The following is an 18719-nucleotide window of genomic DNA, read 5'->3' on the forward strand; positions in this document are numbered from 1 at the left end:
AAATAAACAGAAGAAAAATGGATGAACAAAAGTTGTTGTATATTCCTTGAACAAAAGTTACTGTTTATTCATGTGGCCCTCCTCAAAAGTCATGCATTTACACAAGTTAATTTTTTATAACTTTTTTTTAAAAACATTAATAAAATAGGAACACTTTTTAATTCTAAATTTGTAACTAATCACGTGTAAAATACTGAGAAACAAAAGCTATATAATGTCTAATACTAAAATGTAACAAATAAATTCAATAAGCACAGAGTTTAAAACGGAAGAAAATGTCATATTGCCCAAGATTAATATTTGTTTTTTCAAGAGTACAATATTTTTTTATAAAAATTTAATAAAGAGTTAGTATTTTTTAATATAACTTTTTTAGAAGGACCGATTCTTAAAGTGATATATTTTTGCACATGAAAAATCCAAAACTTAACATAAGAAGCCCAATCAACCCCTACATTTTCCACAAGCATAGCCCCTCCATCCTATGCGACGCCATTTATACATAAAAATCAAAACCCTAAAATCTTTTTTTTCCTTCCACACACTCTCTCTCCTTCCCCTTCTTGCCCCTCCTACGCCGAAAGGCGTAGCCTAACTATAAAATTTATTATCTTATAGTTCTTAATTCCCAATGATTGTTGATGCAGAACTAGGTATTGCAATATGTGAGAATCAAGTGGACTAATGCTTTACTCTGTTTGGAAAAAGGGCACGAAAATTACTTTTCCCGAGAAAATTAGTTGCCCATGATTGTCATCATGCAGTCATACTCAAAAAGATAATTTTGAGTATGAGATTAATCATTTATTCTCATCATGGATGTATGTGAGATTAATCATTTATTGATTAATTTCTTTGCTTTGTTTTCATCATGGATGTGTGTGATTACTGTATTTGACTTTATATGGTGAAGAAGCAATTTCTCCATGTTGATAGGTCACCTGCCTACTTGCTTCTCGAGGTACCCATCACAGAGAAGTCCATGTCATCTATTTTTGCTTTCTTTCTAAGCAACAAACGCTTGGTTCGGGGAACACTCAGATAAATGAAAGAAATAAAAATTGGAATTGAACGACACTGATTAACTGCTATTGGAAATTTTCTTTAAGCAGGAAAACGATCTTCTTTTTTAACTAACATTTCATAGACTATTTCAGGCTTTTTATGTCTTTTAGAACTGAGGATGAAATTTTAGAACTTAACTCAACTTGGAATAAATATTGCATAGGAAACTTGCTTCCAAATAAAAATAAAAATTGTACAAAAAATGTATAAATTTTGGAAGAGCATAAAAAGGCCAAACCCCTTTTGACAAACCAAAACAAAATGCTTCTTTTGCAATGTGTATTAGAATTGAGATAAAAACAAGTAAAAACCATCTACAATTTTTTGCATTCCCATCATCCAAACTTCCTACAAGGGACCATCTTGTATTACACCCACCTAGGAATCCTAGCAATCTCTCCTCTTTTGTTTTTCCTTTTACATGGCATGGAAAAGTGTATTAACAAAAAATACTAAACTAGACATCTCTATGAAGTCAGTTTTGCCTGTTATGTTGCAATCAAAAGGAGATGAGCAGGTGCCTAGAAATAATGAGATCAGAAAATGGCCATTTGGCTCCCTGAATCATTGGAAAGGATCTCCGTCTCTAGTTCTTTCATCTTGCTATAAACATCAATTGGCAACCTGGAAAGCAGTATGAGACTAAAGTAGTAGACTTTGAATGGTGAAAAGTTAGTAGAAAAAACATATTGAGAAATGAGGTGGATATGTGAAGTGGAAAACTGAATTCGACTTCTTCAACCAAGAAATCATGAAATAAAGCAAAATAGGAAGGAAAATCACAATTTGGAGCATTTCCAAAACATTCCACATCAAGCATTTGGTTTGAAAATTGCATTGCACGCCTGCAAACCATGTCAATCTCCAAGACATATGCCACTCGAACATTCTCCTTTTCTTGATGGTAACAATTCTCATTCTTATTAAAAATTCCAAAATTTGGCCAAAAAAGAAGAAGAAGAAGAAGAAGAAGAAGAAGAAGAATAGGTGAAGATGTAGAAACTTTCAAGTTAGGATCCAGATAACATAGAAACTAAAGTAAAAATCTGAGAATCGTAGAAGCTGTTGATCAATTATTAAAATTGAAATAGAACAAACAAAAATTTCTCAAATGAATAACTATTGGAATTCACAATATCACTTGGTTTATGATGGGTTCCTTACCATTCAGATAATCCTCAAAACCAAAATCATCCAAGCCACCAGTAACAGCCTCCAAACCCAACATTGAAGATGGAATTGGTCCAGGAGGCCTCTAAAACCTGCAATTATTTCCAAAACAATAACAATCATGGAAGCAATAAAAGCATACAACACAGCTCATACATGTAAAGATAGGAAAAATACAAAGGTTTCCATATCATAAATGTCTAGATTTTAAAGAGTGTATAAATTGAAATGCTAGCCCAAAAAAGAAGAAAAGAAAGGACAGAAAAATGTGAAGCACATAACTTGCTGCACATACAAAGATAGACAATGGGAATATTCTTTTATAAGTATTAAGAAATTGTTAATAAATGCAAAAGGTGCAGTCCAACAGACATTAATTATTACGAAAATGGTATGAAGTTAAACCGGCAAATGCATCAAATTTTAGTTGTCATCATCCAATGTTCAACAACATTTGCATTTACCTTGATTACTTTGGAACCATCAATTCCGTATCTGATGCATTTCCCAAGAATCTCAGCAGGATGCACAATGTCCTCTAACATAGCATTTTCTAACAGATGTTACTGTGCGGGAGCGTGGCCTTTGAGCAGCAGAACCTTTCTTTGGTGGCCTTACAATCCTGCGGGTGGCAATCACAACAACATTTCCTGGCATATGTAGCAGCAAAAGATTAACATGTCAATCTAAAGCCTTATATTCAGATACTAAATCACAGCAACATTGCACATCACAGCACATTTCGGATGACTTAGAGTTCAAAGCTCAGAAACCAAAGAATAAAAATCCTCAGCAAATTGCTAAGCACCCTTTGCATACCACACTATATTTCTTTGGCATCAACTTGACAGCTGAAAACTTAACAGCATGTTAGAGGCACTTAAGGGGGTGCTTTATTTCCTCTGCACTCTGATATGTTACCATTTGCTATTCACTTTAGAACAAGTTTTGCTACTTAATATATAGTAAGCTATAAATACGAAACTAGAATGTGCAAACAGTTAAGATGCTATTTATTTACATCGATTTATTACTTATCACTGATTTGATCCTCCTAGATGAACAAAATTTAGGAAGAGCTAGAAGGGTACAAGAAAAAGCTTGCACGTCCTTATTTCTCTAAAATGTTGTTGACTCATTCCTCCTCTCCATTCTCATTATGTCAATGGCTATCTTGGATTTGGGTATTCTTGTATATATATTTGGATTTTAGAGGAGAAGTTGAGGAAAACCAAGACTGCTTTGCCTCTTAATTGGTGGATGCTAATATCAATCTAGCTGTTCTTGGCAATATGACCAGCCAACCAACCATAAATGTAGAATAAAAGTCTATAATCATTTTCAAGGAAGTCAATCTTGCCATTACCACAGCAGCAGTCTCTTGATCAAATCCTTGTACCAATTCCTATATAAGAAATAATTTTTCTATCAGCATTTACCTCCACTTCATGAACACATATTTAATTATAGACTGTAACAATGGTGAAACACATGACTTTCACCAAGACCATTTGCTTTCGCTCAAGCAGTTAAAGTAGAAGCACACAAAGATGAAAGTAGAAGTGTGATAAGACTAAAATAGTAGAAATCGAAGAACATTATTTTTTCTACATGCCTCTGAACTCAGGTTCAAAGAATAATGTTTTTTCTCCATGCCTTAAGCGGAAATACCCATCTAACAACACCCAAAAATCACCACTCAGTACACAAGAAGAACATAATAGTATGGAAAGAAAAATAGTACAACATTTACCTATGAAGCTGAGTAGGGGCGGTAGCGAAACAGAGCTCCACTGGAGCAATGTCAGGGGTTTGGTCCATTAAATGAGCTCGTGGGGAGGTGCGGCGCTGGGCATCGGAGGAGCTTTGACGGTTGGCGCTGAACAGATTGACGACGTCGTTGGGTAGAGGGAGGGCGTCGCGGGTTGCTTGGTGAGGGAGGAGGGGCGTCTTCGCGGGATGCAACCTAGTTTGCTCCGTTCAATCAGCTCGCAGGGAGTGGCAAACGGAGGAGTGTCGTGAGGTGGCCCTGAACAGAGAGACGCTGTTCCCCATTATATATTTATTAAATGTTTTTTTCTTCTCCGTCAATGACCGGAGAGCTGGGTCTCACGAGTCCATTCTTGCTTTTCACTTTGTCTCTTGTAGCATTCTCAATAAATTAATTAAAGTTAAAAGGAAATTTTTTTATCAATATAAAAAAAATTTTAATTTTTGACTATTCAATTTAAATAAATATCTATATTGAAATAACTATTTTTTCATTATATAATAATAAAATAATATACGATGAATTTAGTTTTGATTATTCATATTAAATCTCTATATTAAATTATCTATTTATTCATTATATAGTAATGAGTAACTAATAATTTCAAAAATATTTAATTTTTTTAATTATTAATTTATATAATTTTATCATATTTTACTATTCTACCTATTATATATTAATTAATAATCATATTTTAATTAAATTAATATATTACTAACTCAAATTAATATATCAATTATGATAAAATATGTGATAGAAAGAAAGGAAGAGATAAATAATTGATAAAATATGTATTTGATATATGTACAGTAACTTTTAAATTTAAAAAAAAATTTAAAAGTCAGTACTATAACTAAATTCTAAAAATTATCTAATCTATTGTGAGTATATTTTACTCTCTAATAGTTAAATGCTCAATAGATTTAACTTTTAACTAATCCATTGAAGATGCTCTTACTTATTTGGCCATGTATCCCAATTCCTCATTGTGGTCTTCTTTTCTTCTTAGTTTCTTTTTTTTTCCCCCACGACCCAAACATAGAGTAGGAAATCTGAAGCTTTCAGATCAAGAATTTGGGTTTTCTTCTTCCGATTGTGTAAGGATGAAAAATTCACGGAAGAGGAGGGAAAAAATCGTGCGCCTATGGAAATGAGCTTGCAGTGTGCGAACACTGAACATTATTTATTTTGCTATTTTGAAAAATGCTAATCCTTTGAGGCTGTGAGAGGCTGAGTTGATCTCCAGCAAATTACATCTGAAAGGGTGCAAGTTTTTCTTTTTCTTGTTTTTTTTCAAACTTTCTTTCTCCCAATCTTTTGAAAAGATGCATGTTTGTATCATTCATTTGTGGGCGGCTCGATCCCATGGAGAGATAAGATTGGTACTATTTGGGTCATTCAAGACTCCATCTCAGATTTGGACTCACATGAAACTGGAGATGCAGTTGATCAACACAAATCGCATACCATAAGTCTAAAACGAAAAAAAAAAATTCAATACTGAGAAATAAACTTGAAGAACAAAAAGAAGAGAGAAAATACACAACAAAAAGAAGACGAAGAGAGGAAATAGAGGGTTTGAATTAGGAGAAAGAACTCGGGAGGGAGAGAACAGACAATGAGAGAAGATTTGAGAGAATAATAGAATAGACAATATAACCACACTACTGTTCATCAGGAATGTAAAAATTACTGCTCATTCTTGAAGTATGATAGTGAACATATATATATATATATATGTGAAAAATGATAATTACAGTCGTAAGTATGTGAGTGCCGTATAATTACTTTAAAAAAAATAAAGAAATAAGAGATTCACATGAAAAAAATTAATTTTTTAATAATAGATCCTATTCTTTTTTAAAATGATTGTACGATACTTATGTATTTTATAACTGTATATAGTATTAATATATATATATATATATATATATATATATATATGATGGGTTCCTAGCCAGTTAAATGTTGATTTTACATCGCGAAGGAATCTTGGTTTCAAAGGAGGCCGAGTCGAGTTTTTCAATGTCATATGACAAATGCGCACCGACCCCTGCTCTGAATTTTTGTTTCTATATACTGTTATAGGAAGAAGATGTGATGTTTCTTTCTCATCAGATATTCCTGTGCCTCCCTGCCTTGATTCCATCTCATATTTATTTATTATTTTTAATGTCCAAAAAAACCGTACATGTTTTTCTTTATTTCTTAATTTTCCGATTTCATAAAAGCCAGTCTACCTTGTTCCGGATATCTGCACCATAAACACGTGCCACCTAGGAAACAATCACTTAATAATAGAACAAGACAATTAGATAGTTAAATGTTGACTCTGTAGAAATAGACATCATGCTATCAAAATCAAAATTATATATATAGCTCTCACTTATTTTGATATATATATATATACATATTACTCTATATTCGTGCACGTTTAACCTACAATAATTTAAGTCCTCAATTACCAGTTCTTCTAGGTACAAGCAGGTTGGTGTGCCAACGCAAGCACCAATTAATATTTTAAGTTGTTGTTAGTTGCATTAGAAAAAAAAGGGAAAAAATAGCAAAACACGATAGAATCCCAAAGAGCTGAAACGAAGCGGACGATAGAAAGGAAAAAAACACGATAGTGACGGTCTTCTTCCCTATCAAACGGCAGTTTTTCTCAGTTGCCCTCGGTCTTCTTCACAAATTTGACAGTCTCAGGTACTCCATCTTTCTATGGCTCTATTTCACAAATTTGAAATACGTTTTTAGAGTTAGTGAAGAATCGAAAATGGGAAGAAGACGAAGACTGGTGAACTGGGTTAAAAACAGGGAAATGAATTTTTCAAGAAAAAAATATAAAATGGGCTTTTAGAGTGGATAAAACTGGTGAACCAGCCATGAAGTGTCTGCGATTTTATGGTTTATTCGAAAATGAGACTCTAAATCCATGGTTAGTAAAGCTTCAAGGACTTAAAAAGAAAGCTAAAAACAGGGTACTGGATTGAGAGGTTTTCGATTACTAAATTGAATCAATTTAACTGATGATTGTGTTGTCAACGGGGCTTCTCAAGAGAAGAAACCAAAGCATGCAAAGAAGATTACTAGAGAATAGAGAAGGCAAAAGGAGAGAAGTTGCTTTTTGCAAAAGGAGAATCTTGAAAGTATAGCTCTTCTATTTACAACATAGAGAGATCTTGGAGTATCATAGATTCAAAAGATCAAGTAGAAAAAGAGATACAATATAAAAGATAAAACTGTTAAACCATCTAGCTAAAACCATCAAAACAAAGTTCTGGCGATCAAACATTAATCATAAACAAATGAAAAAGAAGAAAAAAAAATACCATTTCATTTGTTTCACTATGTCGGCATGTTGAGCTTCTCCAAAGCCATGCATGTATGAAGCATCCGAAGGAAGAAATGAGAATTCACCAAGCTCTTGAATAAACCCTTCCAAGTCTACAAAGCTGCCCAAGAACCCATCTGAATTCTCCCCATTCCACATCCTTTCCTCATCCTTAACTCTCTCCCTTGGCATCAAACCACGAAACCCAGCTTGGAGCTCCAGTTTGGCCGCTGGCTTGTCGGATGAAGCATTTCTTTGCTCTTCTCTCAGGGCAATTCTCTGTTTCTTATTACAGTCCTTTTCCGTTGGTTTTCCAATAAGTCGTTGCACTAACTCGCAAAAGTTTGTTGGGTCAATTTTGATGATTTCGGGTGCAAATATGTGAATTATACGTATCTCTGGTTTGGGCTTGGATATTTCTTTTGAATGGCGCATGGCTAGGGGAGGTGAAGTTGAACAGGGTGTACAAGTTTGTTTCTTTGCCTTTTGAAGTTAAACGAAGCCACTTTCAAGACAAGCCACGTAGAGAAGATAAGAAACGAAGGCATGCGGAGAAGATGGCTAGAGAAGAGAGAAGGCATGCAAAGAAGATTACCAGAGAATAGAGAGGGCACGCGGGGAAGAGAAGAGATTCATTTAACTTCATATCCCGCCCAAATCAGTCCATGCCCAAATCAAAACGAAATCAAAACGATTCGTTTGATTAAATCAATCATGTTAGCTTTTCGGTGCATTTCGGAGTGTAAATTTGCCTGAGTTAAGAGTTTTCCATCCAATATTAATGCCCTGCTTCTCAGAATGTTACGTAATCTAACTAGCTAATTTATAAATATTATTTCATTTTATTATTATAATTTTTTTAAATTTTTATATAAAATAAAATAAATAATTCAATTTTTTTAAATCTTAAAATAAAAATAATATTAAAAAATATATTCTAATAATATTTTATTTAATTTTTTAAATTTAATCTCAACTTATCTTATTTCATCTTTAAAACTAAACGAGGCGTAAATGTTGTTTAACACCGCTTTTGAAAGCCACAATTCAGTGCCTTTAAGATCGATCTAACTGATGCAAAAGCAATTTTTTATGCAAATAGTTCTTTCCGTGCTTATTTTTTATATACTAAATTCATCAATGAAGTGGGTCAGCATTAATGAAAAGTGTTATTAGTATTTTAACTTTTTTTTTTTTTTTTATAATTATAATAGATTCCGGGAAAAGTAGTGTCATGAAATACTGACAAAAATTTTATAAATAATAATAAAATAATTTATAAATAATAATGAGATAATTAGAGTTATATATTTTTTAAATTTATGAAAAAAAAAATAAAAAGTTAAATAAAAAATATTATAAAATTAAAATATTGTAAAAATATAGTTTTATAATATTATTTTTATTTAAAGATTTGAAAAAATTAAAATTATTTTTTATTTTTTATTTAAAAATTTAAAAAAATTATAATGATTAATTTAAAAATTTTATATTTAAATTATATTTGAAAATTATAGGAGATCAAATGAAAGTTTTGTATGTCATCTTTTGGTGACGCGAGATTTGGAAGCACTAAATTTTATTTCAAAAAAGGAGACAGCTCCGGTTTGAAAATTAATTATATTTGCCATCTTGATCTTAATCACCATCATTTCCGCATCTCTTCACATCAAACCGTTTGAAAATTAATTAATGACACGTGAAAAAGATGACGATAGGATAATGATAGAAGCAACAATAAATATAATATTTCTGATCGAGTTTTTAAGGGCTCGTATGAGAACTGATATGTTCATAGTAAAATAATTTTTTAATAGCAGTGAAATAATTTGATTTAAGATATTTTATTGAGTTTAAAAAAAAAAAATTTAAATAAAAATATTATAAAGTTAAAATATTATTAAAATATATATTTTTAATATAATTTTTATTTTAAAATTTGAAAAATTAATATTATTTTTTATGTTTTATTTGAAAGTTTAAAAAATTTATAATGATATTTAGGTAACAATTAAAAGAAAAAATTGAAGATTTGAAATTGAAAAGTATTTATGTTTAAGTAATATTTAAAAATAATTAAAATTATAAAATAATTTAAAAATAAGATCATGAAATGAGATGACGTAATTTGTGTACACAAACAAGTCCTAAATCTATTCCTAATGATAAACGTGCACCGGCCACTCGCCACTCTGCACTGAATTATTTGTTTTCAGAAACTGTACGGCAAGAAGCTAAGTGAGAGCTTTCTAAAGTGGCATGCATGTTTTCCTCGTGCTACTAATTAAGGTTTCGTTTCGTAATTAAACTCTTCTCAATTCATCTCAATTTATTATTATAATTTTTTTTAATTTTAACATAAAATATAATAAACAATTCAACTTTTTCAAATTCTAAAATAATAATAACATTAAAAATAATATTTTAACAATATTTTATCATCTCAACTCAACTTAACATCCAAACAGAGTTTAAGAGTAAAAAAAGAAAAAACAAAGGTAAGTGAGGGTACTCAACAGTACTACAGCTTGAACCTAAAATGATCAAGCAGTTTTGTTTTGCTATATATAAGAAGGAGATTTACATGCTGCTTCGATCTTAATTCTCAACTTGTTCACAAGATATCCTCCTCATGGAGACGATGCTTTTCTCCCTCTCCAGCTCATGTTGCGTTACTCTTAACTGCCAAAGACGCGTAGTTTTGCCACAGAATAGAAGAAGAAGAAGAAGCAGCCAAGGACTTCCAATGTTTCCCTCCATGATCGTCTCAAAGCTCCATGGATTACAACCAAAACCACGGAGATCAGCGCATTACCATCCTAGCATTTGGGACCCCAACCACATTCAGTCCTTGAGTACTCCCTACACTGTAATTAACTCCACTCCCTAAGCACGTCATTTTATTTTTCTGAAAGACACGGCTGACTTACATATTTGCTGTAAACGTGCATGCTTCTTGTCTTGGAGTATGAGCTCCACTCGACCCGATTGGAGTGGTTGAAACAAAATGCTAAGTGCTTGCTTACATCCAATAATAAAGACCCCTGTGTCCTGCTAAAGCTTATTGACACAGTGCAGCGGTTAGGAGTGGCTTACCACTTTGAAAAGGAGATTGAAGTAGCTCTCAATCTTTGTTACCCAGATCTCACTACCAATCTTTTCCAGACTGCTTTGCACTTTTGTATTGCAAGAGAACACGGTTTTCCAGTTAACTCAGGTGATGACATGGAATCAGTCTATATAATTTTCACTTTGTTTCGATCGAGGGGCTATTTATAAACAACTTTTTAACTTCTGGCTGACGTTTTGTGAAACAGATGTGTTTGAAAGATTTCGAAGCAGAGATGGAAAATTAATACATGACGGTTTAAGCAGGGACATGGAGGGACTTTTGGCTTTATATGAAGCCTCTCACCTAGGAATGCATGGAGAAAATATTTTGGAAGAGTTTAAGGATTTTAGTACCAAAAGCCTGATATCGTTAATGGAAAAACTGGATAGTAATTCTGCTATACAAGTGAAAGAGTCACTGGAAATACCCCTACATTGGAGGATGTCTAGAGTTGAAGCTCGTAACTTCATTGATGTGTATCAGAAGAATACTACAAAGAGCTTGACTTTGCTTGAGCTGGCTATGTTGGATTACAACTTAGTGCAATCTGTATATCAGCAAGAAGTTAAGGAGTTAGCAAGGTAACGTTTACTTTGATCCGTGTTCTTAATTTAATGGAAGACAAGCCAATAATCATAACATGTTTGAAATTTGATTCCTTGATTAGGTGGTGGAGCGAGTTGGGTTTCAAAGATAAGCTACCCTTTTCAAGGGACAGGTTGATGGAGAATTTTTTGTGGGCAATGGGGATTGTTTCTGAGCCACAGTTCTCAAAGTGCAGGATAGGCCTCACCAAATTTGTATGCATATTAACAGCTATTGATGACATGTACGATGCATATGGATCTCTGGATGAGCTTGAATGCTTTACTGATGCTGTAAATCGGTATAATAACAGCACGATTAACTCTGATACTAAATTAGTCTTGCTTTGTCCAAACCACATATTCTCCTTTTTGATTCACCGTCTTTTTCTTACTTTTCTATTATTTTGAGCAGGTAGGAAATGAAGGCAATGGAGAATCTTCCCGAGTACATGAAGACTTGCTATGCTGCCATGCATAACTTTGCAAATGAAATACTCTTTGATGTCATCAAAAGTCATGGTTTGGATCTTTCACCCCACATTCGAGAAGCGGTGAGCTATTAAACAAAATATAGTCTGTTCTTTGATTAGTGTCGTGGATATCAATCATTTCATGGGAAATGGATATAGAGGATCCTATTTTGGGTTGAATAAGTATCCTCTTCATTTCAATTGAAATATATAGAGATTATGAAATATTTTAAATCATCTTGACAAGTAAAATAGAGATTATCATAAATGCAATTGAAAGACGCAGTATTTCCCATAGAAGATGCTCGATTGACAAGATGCATTATTGTTTCTCTGCAGTGGGCAAATCTTTGCGGATCATATTTAGTTGAAGCTGGGTGGTTTTCCCGTGGATACACTCCAACTTTGGACGAGTACCTAGAAAATGCATGGATTTCTGTTGGTGGTCCTTCAGCCATTCTCCATGCCTATGTTCTGCTTGGGTGCAGTACCGTAACAAAAGAGTCACTTGATTGTCTCAAGCATGGCTGTGGGCTAATATATTGGGCATCTCTTATAACTCGATTAAGTGATGATTTAGGGACTTCAGAGGTAAGTGGATTTAGAAGCGGTTAAAATTTGACTTGTTGGTCTCATTTTATATGCTTATGCCGAAATCCCTTAAGATGTACTAACTTTATGTTTCTTTCTCTTGATCAAAGGCTGAAAGTAAGAGAGGTGATGTGGCAAAATCCATCCAGTGCTACATGGTACAGGAAAGTGTATCCAAAGAAGAAGCTCAAAATCACATAAGGAGCTTAATCAGCTATTCATGGAAAAAAATGAATGAGGAGAGTGCCAAAAACTTCCTTCCAAAATCGATTGTAAAGATGTCATTGAACATGGCACGCACTGCTCATTTCATCTTCCGATATGGAGATGGTATTGGAACGTCGAACGGCTTTATGAAAGATCATTTAACCTCTTTGATTGTCAAACCTATCCCTTTTGAATGATGTATGTATGTATGTATGTATGTATGTATGTAGTCGAGCTTGGTCATTTAATAAAATGCGGAAGGTTGAACTCCATGAAGGAACTATTCATATTGAGTTCTTGTTACAATTGAATAGAGTTTATAATTTGGAAGATTTTGCAATAAAGATTGCTTAACCTCTCCCATAATTAAGCCATGATTTGGGCTAATGATCATTATAATTTATAATCATCGTTACCATATAGCCATCGGCAATCTCTCATATTGAGTTGTCCCTCCATTTTATTTTAGGGTTCCCTCTCTAGCTCTCATACCATCTTTGTTACCATATAGCCATCGGCCATCTCTCGCCAATCTTTATCACTGCTTGCTACTTAACTTACGGCATTACGAGTTCACGAAAGTCTCCACCACCACATGTTCTCTTGCATTTCACCACCGCCCACCACTTGGTTTTGCCATTGCCATCTCTTCCCATGAAAGGGTGGTTGTGTGCTATTGTCGGACATTATATAGGCCTCGTCTCGCATTTCAACTCACCCTGCGCTATTGGAAAACTTCTTGTTCTTCACCATTCAGTATCTCACTCCTGTAGCAAGGTCGTTGGAGACGAAAGTAGGTGCCTACCTTTACAATCCCGTACTTGAAATATTAAGTTAAGTGCAAGAATTTGTGTAAAAAGTTATTTACAATTATCTTTTTTCGCATTATCATATTGAAATGGCTTATACATGTTTGGTAAAGTTGGTGAAGCAGGTTGTTGCGTTACTGTGAGGGTGATTGTGTCATTTTGGTCAATGGTCACAATTGAAGGCAGGTAAGCATTCAGGTCCTTATCAAACTGGTATGGGCCCTATCGGGCCAAAGGGGTTTGAGCCTTGAGTGGAGTGATTCGTTGGGCCACCGTGACCTGAGCCTATAGTAGCACCCTGCGATCCCTTATGGTGGTATTAAAGCCCTTCCAGTTACCCTGCGAAGTCTCATCACACATTGTGTGGTGGGACTTTTATACTAGATGTCGTTGGGCCCTTTCAGTAAAATTAATTGATGCCCCTCCAATTACCCCACGGAGCCTCATCGTGCCTTGTGCAATGGGGCTATTAAGCCACGAGGTGTTAGGTCTTTTGAATTGGGCCAAAGCCCTTTGGTTACCACACAAGTCCTCGCCATGAGCAGTGCGGTGAGACTCGTTCTTGGGGAAACATTTGGGGTTCTGCTTTGTTATTCCTCTAGGACGTCTGTCAGAGTTGTTTGATCATCACGTCGATACACATTCCCCTTTGTCAACCGCTGCAGGTATTTATTGTTCCCTAACACTTTATTTGTTTCCCCTCACTTCTTATCATCTTGCGCAAGTTCCATTTTCCCTACCTTTTCTTGCTTCGCTTCCGAAACCCTTTGTGCCTTCTGCGTTGCAAACCCTCTCATCCTTCTTCCTACATTGTTTTCCTCTGCTTTCTGTGTACCCATGGCTATTGGAAGAGACAAAGGTGCGAGCCCCTCTCATGGCGGTGGTTATTCGCAACCTCACGATTCCTTTGTCAATTGCGAAGGCGCTGCGGCTAACCCTAGCGTTGAAAGAGATGCTTCCCGTTCGATCTTTGAAGGTCATCGTTGGGTTTCCACCCTCTCAAATGAGAACCGGATGTTCCAAGGGACCACTTTAACATCCCTGATTCGGTGGGGCTATCACTGCCTGCCAACGACATGGTGTCGTTGATGACAGAGGTATGGTAGTTTCTGTTGTCCTCTATTTAGCTATGTTTTCAATGAGGCTTCTTCTGCCCTTCGTGCGGCCTATTCGTGATGTCTTAGACATCTTAGGCCTTGCGCCGACCCAATTAGTTCCTAATGCTTGTCATATTTTAATGGCCTGCTGCGTTTTGTGGCGGCGGGTCTTGGAGCCCATTGGTGATGACTATCTCAACCTTACAACTCGGGAGTTCCTCTATCTTCATGGGTTTAGGCATTTGGATGGGAACCTTTGTAGCTTTAGGTCCCGTAACAAACTGGTGCAGCTAGAGCGTAAGTATTCCCATGCCAAAGACTGGTTGAAGAATTTTTTTTTTTTTTTTCTTCAGGTAGGGATGGGAATTTCGGTGGATGAAGCCTCACAACGGGAATTCCTGGTCAGAGCGTCTTGGTCACTCGTTCCTAACGAGCGTGACCTTGAGATTTTTTTGTCTCCCCGAGAGGAAGCTCGCAACCGCCAGGTTCAATCTTGGGCGATGGCTAACATTAAATCCGTTTGGTCTTACGCCCTTTTGACACCCACCAACATCGATAGGTTTCTGATGGTACCTAGCTGGGCCCATGTGCTCGATCGCAAAATTCTAAGGGCCCCATCGTTGGCAGGAAACTTAAAAAGAGGATCACTCCCGAAGGCAGGGGGTAAAAAGAAGAAAGCTCGCCTTGGGGCCAAGTCCTCGGACGCGTGCAGCTCTTCTAGGTGTGTCCCTTTTCCCCTTCCGACAAGTGGAAGAGAGGGCTCGAGGAACCCTCTAGTGCCCCAGACCAGTTCGTTAGATGACATAATGGACCAAGCAGACGCCGAATCGGACTTCGTACAGGAGGCTGAGGCAGCCATGGGGTTAGAGGCTCCCTCTGGAAAGGAGGCCTAGACTTCTAGGCAGGCAATCAATCCCGAAGGCGACCCTCACCTAGAAGGGGATGATTTTGTCTCTGTTATAAATCCAGACTTCCTTAATGCAACTCCCATGAGCGGCCTTCCTTCCTCACTAGACGATTTTGGCGACTCGTTTCATCTTGAAGATGTTGGCGAGCCATCTCTTGCTACCTCGAAAGCCCCTGGTAGGGATACTCCTCAGTTGCCCTTTATCTTCCCAAACCTATCTTTCGCCAGCAGGAGCAAGATGTCAGTCCCTTCCTCGCCCCTCAATACTTCCCTAAGAGGAGGGGGTGAGGAACCTTCCCCAACCTTTCCTGTAGGCGATCTTAAACTGGCCCTCCCAACAGGTCTCCATTTTTGGAGGAAGTCTTCGTTCCTCAATTCGAACAAACAACTGGGACATCAACTCAGGCAACTGGTGGCCCGTCGCCTCAAACTACTTGAGAGCCGTTCACCCTAGAGGGTGTTGCTGGGATCTCCTTCCAGATTCTGAGTGCTCGCCATGGTGCTTCCTCTTCTCTCCCTAGTGACTCTTCTTAAGCCACCAGGTCGCGCTGCGATGAGGCTTTCCGTTCCACTGTTCTCAACCTTCATAGTATCCTTTAGCCGGTGAGCTTCATTTGTCTTTTAGTTTAACTTTTTATTAGGATGTTAGCTTTTTTTCCTAATTGGGTTTTTGTAGGGAGTTGATAAGTTGGATACTGCGTTAGTGGAAGACTGTATGGGACTCGAGGAGGAAAATGACTCCATGCGCATGTTCATTGGCAAAGCCCATGGGGTTGTTGTCTTTTCCCAAGTGGAGAAAGAAGAGCTGGCTAGGGAGTTTTTCCGAGTTGAAGCCACCTTTTAGGACCAGATTGCCTCTCTCTGATTTGAGTTGGCGAGCACGTTGGAAGAAATTGTGCTGCACAAGGCTAAAACGGCTAATAAGGAGGTTGAATGAGATAATTTGGCTGCCCGGCTGAGTGAAGTGGAAAAAGAGGTGGAGGGACTGTGGAAGGTAAAGGCTGACTACAGTAGCCACTTGATTGCCTCAGGCAAAGAATGTCCGGAATCCCTATCCAGCTAAGCGTAGCTCAAGGCGAGAAGGTTAAGGCAAAGCAGGACTTGGCTGAGGCTACGAGTGCTTTTAAAGAGCACAATCGCCATTATTTGGCTTCAAATCATAGCTTGGAGACCTGTGAGAAGAATTTGACTGCTTCGGAATTGAAAGTATCCGAGCTAAATGGGGAGCTAGGCCACTCGCAAGAACATATTAGTCACCTTCTTCCCCAAGTTAACTCTGTCTGCGCAATCCAAGACCGTGGTTTTGGCCTTGGCTTCAAGCTCGGGATTAAGTAGTTGCAAATTAAGTAGTTGCAAGAGCTTCTACTTGCACATCCCAAGATAGATCTCCGTAACTTGAAATGGAGAGAGATAAGAGTTAGTCCTGCTGCCTACCATTTTTGTTGATTTACAGAGTATGAATGTAGTTAGTTCTGGTCTCAGTCATGTAGAATCAAGTTTAAGAACAAAGAAAAACTAAGGACATAATTAACTTAACCAAAATTTAGTCGTGTGGCCTTCATGGAGTAGATATAGTGAGAAAGTCCCTCGACCACGTAACCTTGGCGAGTGGAGTGTAGCGGGAGGGTTCCTCAACCGTGCAACTCTGGCGAGTGGAGTGTAGCGGGAGAGTTGTTCGACCACATAACTCTGGCGAGTGGTGTAATGGCAAGGTTCCTCAACCGTGTAGCCCAGACGAGAAGCTGTAGCGGGAGGGTGTCTCAACTGCATAACCTTGGTAAGTGGAGTGTAGTAGGAGAGTTGTTTGATCGTGTAACTCTGGCGAGTGGAGTGTAACGGGAGAGTCGCTCGACCGCATAACTTTGGTAAGTGATGTAATGGGAGGGTTTCTCGACCGTGTAGCTTTGGCGAGTATAGTGTAGTGGGAGAGTTGCTCGACCGTGTAACTTTGGCAAGTGGAGTGTAGCGGGAGAGTTGCTAGACCGTATAACTCTGGCGAGTGGCGTAACAGCAGAGTTCCTCAACCGTGTAGCCTGAACGAGAAGGTGTAGCGGGAGTGTGTCTCAAGTATGTAACCTTGGCGAGTGGAGTGTAGCGGGAGAGTTGTTCGACTTCATAACTCTGGCAAGTGGATTGTAGCGGGAGAGTTGCTCGATCGCATAACTCTGGCGAGTCGCATAACAAGAGGGTTCCTCTACAGTGTAGCTTTGGCAAGACGATGTAGTGGGAGGGTGTCTCGACCGCGTAACCTTGGTAAGTGGAGTGTAACAGGAGAGTTGCTCGCTTGCTAACTTTGGCGAGTGGAGTGTAGCGGGAGAGCTGCTCAATCGCATAACTCTGGTGAGTGGTGTAACGTAAGGGTTTCTTGACTGTGTAGCATTGACGAGAAGGTGTAGCAAGAGGGTGACTCGACCGAGTAACCTTGACGAGTGGAGTGTAGTAGGAGAGTTGCTCGACCACGTAACTCTGGAGTATTCTGAATATGATCCTAAAGTGGCAAGATAAGATATAAAGAAAAAATATGACATGAATAACTGAGTTTACCGAAATTCCTTCAGTAAGAATATTTCATCGAAAATAACTTAAACATAAAATTTGCTCAAATGTTCAACGTTCCAAGGGTGAGACAGTTAACACCCTGCTACGTCCTTTAGGCTATAGGCTCCCTGGCGACTACTTCCTATGACTATGTATGGCCCCTCCCATCTTTCCTTCTTTTGCGGTGGTCGCTCCAGCTTTTTTTAAGACCAGGTCACCAACCTTGAAAGACCTCGGTCTTTCTCTCTTGCTGAAGTATTGTTCTGTCTTCATCTTGCAAGCGGCCACGCTTGTCTCTGCACTCACTCGACTTTCTTCCAATCAGTCCAGATGCTCTTCCAACTTCCTTCCATTTTCATTGGCGTCGAAGATCTGCCTCTTATGGCTATGAATCCCCACTTCCACTGGTATCATGGCTTCAGTTCCGTATGCCAAGGCAAAATGAGTCTTGCCTGTTGACATCTTGGGTGTTGTCATGTACGCCCACAAGATCTCGGGGAGCTCATCTGCCCACGCCTCCTTCTTCTCGCCTACCTTCTTCTTCAATATCCCCACTATGGTCTTGTTGATTGCTTCGATTTGTCCGTTTGCCTGTGGGTGTCTAGGAGATGAGTACTTGACTTTGATCCCAAGTTCTGAACACCACCTATGATAATGCTCTGAATCAAATGGCTTGCCATTTTCAGAGATGATGATTTGTAGTATTTCAAGCAGTCATTGTTGCCATTGCCTCAGCTTCTGCCCACTTGGTGAAATAGTCGACGGTGATAATGATGAATTTGGTTCCTCTTTTGCTCGGAGCATAGGGCCGACCAAATCTATCCCCCAATGAGCAAACGACCATGGAGAAGTTATCAACTTCAGTTCTTCAGGGGGCATGCTTGGGACTGGTGCATGTAGCTGGCACTGGACTCACTTGTTTATGAACTCGTTTGAGTCCTAAAGGGTGTTGGGCCAATAGTAGCCTGCTCTCATGACTTTCATCGCCAATGACATTCCTCCTGAATGATTTCCACAAACGCCTTCGTGTATCTCCCCATAACATACTCGGCCTCTTCCTT

At 37.7% G+C, this 18719-nt stretch overlaps 2 protein-coding genes and 1 long non-coding RNA gene across 4 annotated transcripts; 1 reads left to right on the forward strand and 2 right to left on the reverse strand.

The window, feature by feature from the left end:
• Positions 1–1429: 1429 nt before the first annotated feature.
• On the reverse strand, positions 1430–4089 carry LOC121251608. Of its 2 annotated transcripts, XR_005938067.1 has the most exons (4): positions 3989–4089; positions 2700–2885; positions 2230–2327; positions 1430–1689 (listed from the first exon to the last, which is right to left on the reverse strand). It is a non-coding gene; the product is annotated as an uncharacterized LOC121251608 (long non-coding RNA). The 2 variants fall into 2 exon arrangements; XR_005938066.1 differs by lacking the exon at positions 3989–4089 and having other exon boundaries at positions 1433–1689; positions 2700–3542.
• Positions 4090–6228: 2139 nt separating this feature from the next.
• LOC121253376 (VQ motif-containing protein 17-like) lies at positions 6229–7775 on the reverse strand. The gene is made up of 2 exons (XM_041153398.1): positions 7356–7775; positions 6229–6282 (listed from the first exon to the last, which is right to left on the reverse strand). Exons 1-2 carry the CDS (start codon positions 7773–7775, stop codon positions 6229–6231), a joined length of 474 nt encoding a protein of 157 aa, XP_041009332.1.
• A 2068-nt stretch (positions 7776–9843) lies between these two features.
• Positions 9844–12580, forward strand: LOC121251478 (probable terpene synthase 9). The gene is given in 7 exon segments (XM_041150737.1): positions 9844–10209; positions 10308–10557; positions 10658–11033; positions 11120–11338; positions 11452–11590; positions 11849–12100; positions 12211–12580. Coding segments are annotated over 7 exon segments (1767 nt in total). The 5' UTR covers positions 9844–9972; the 3' UTR covers positions 12505–12580.
• Positions 12581–18719: the final 6139 nt, after the last annotated feature.

Source organism: Juglans microcarpa x Juglans regia, chromosome 2S (assembly GCF_004785595.1).
Source record: "Juglans microcarpa x Juglans regia isolate MS1-56 chromosome 2S, Jm3101_v1.0, whole genome shotgun sequence".
Taxonomy (NCBI): domain Eukaryota; kingdom Viridiplantae; phylum Streptophyta; class Magnoliopsida; order Fagales; family Juglandaceae; genus Juglans; species Juglans microcarpa x Juglans regia.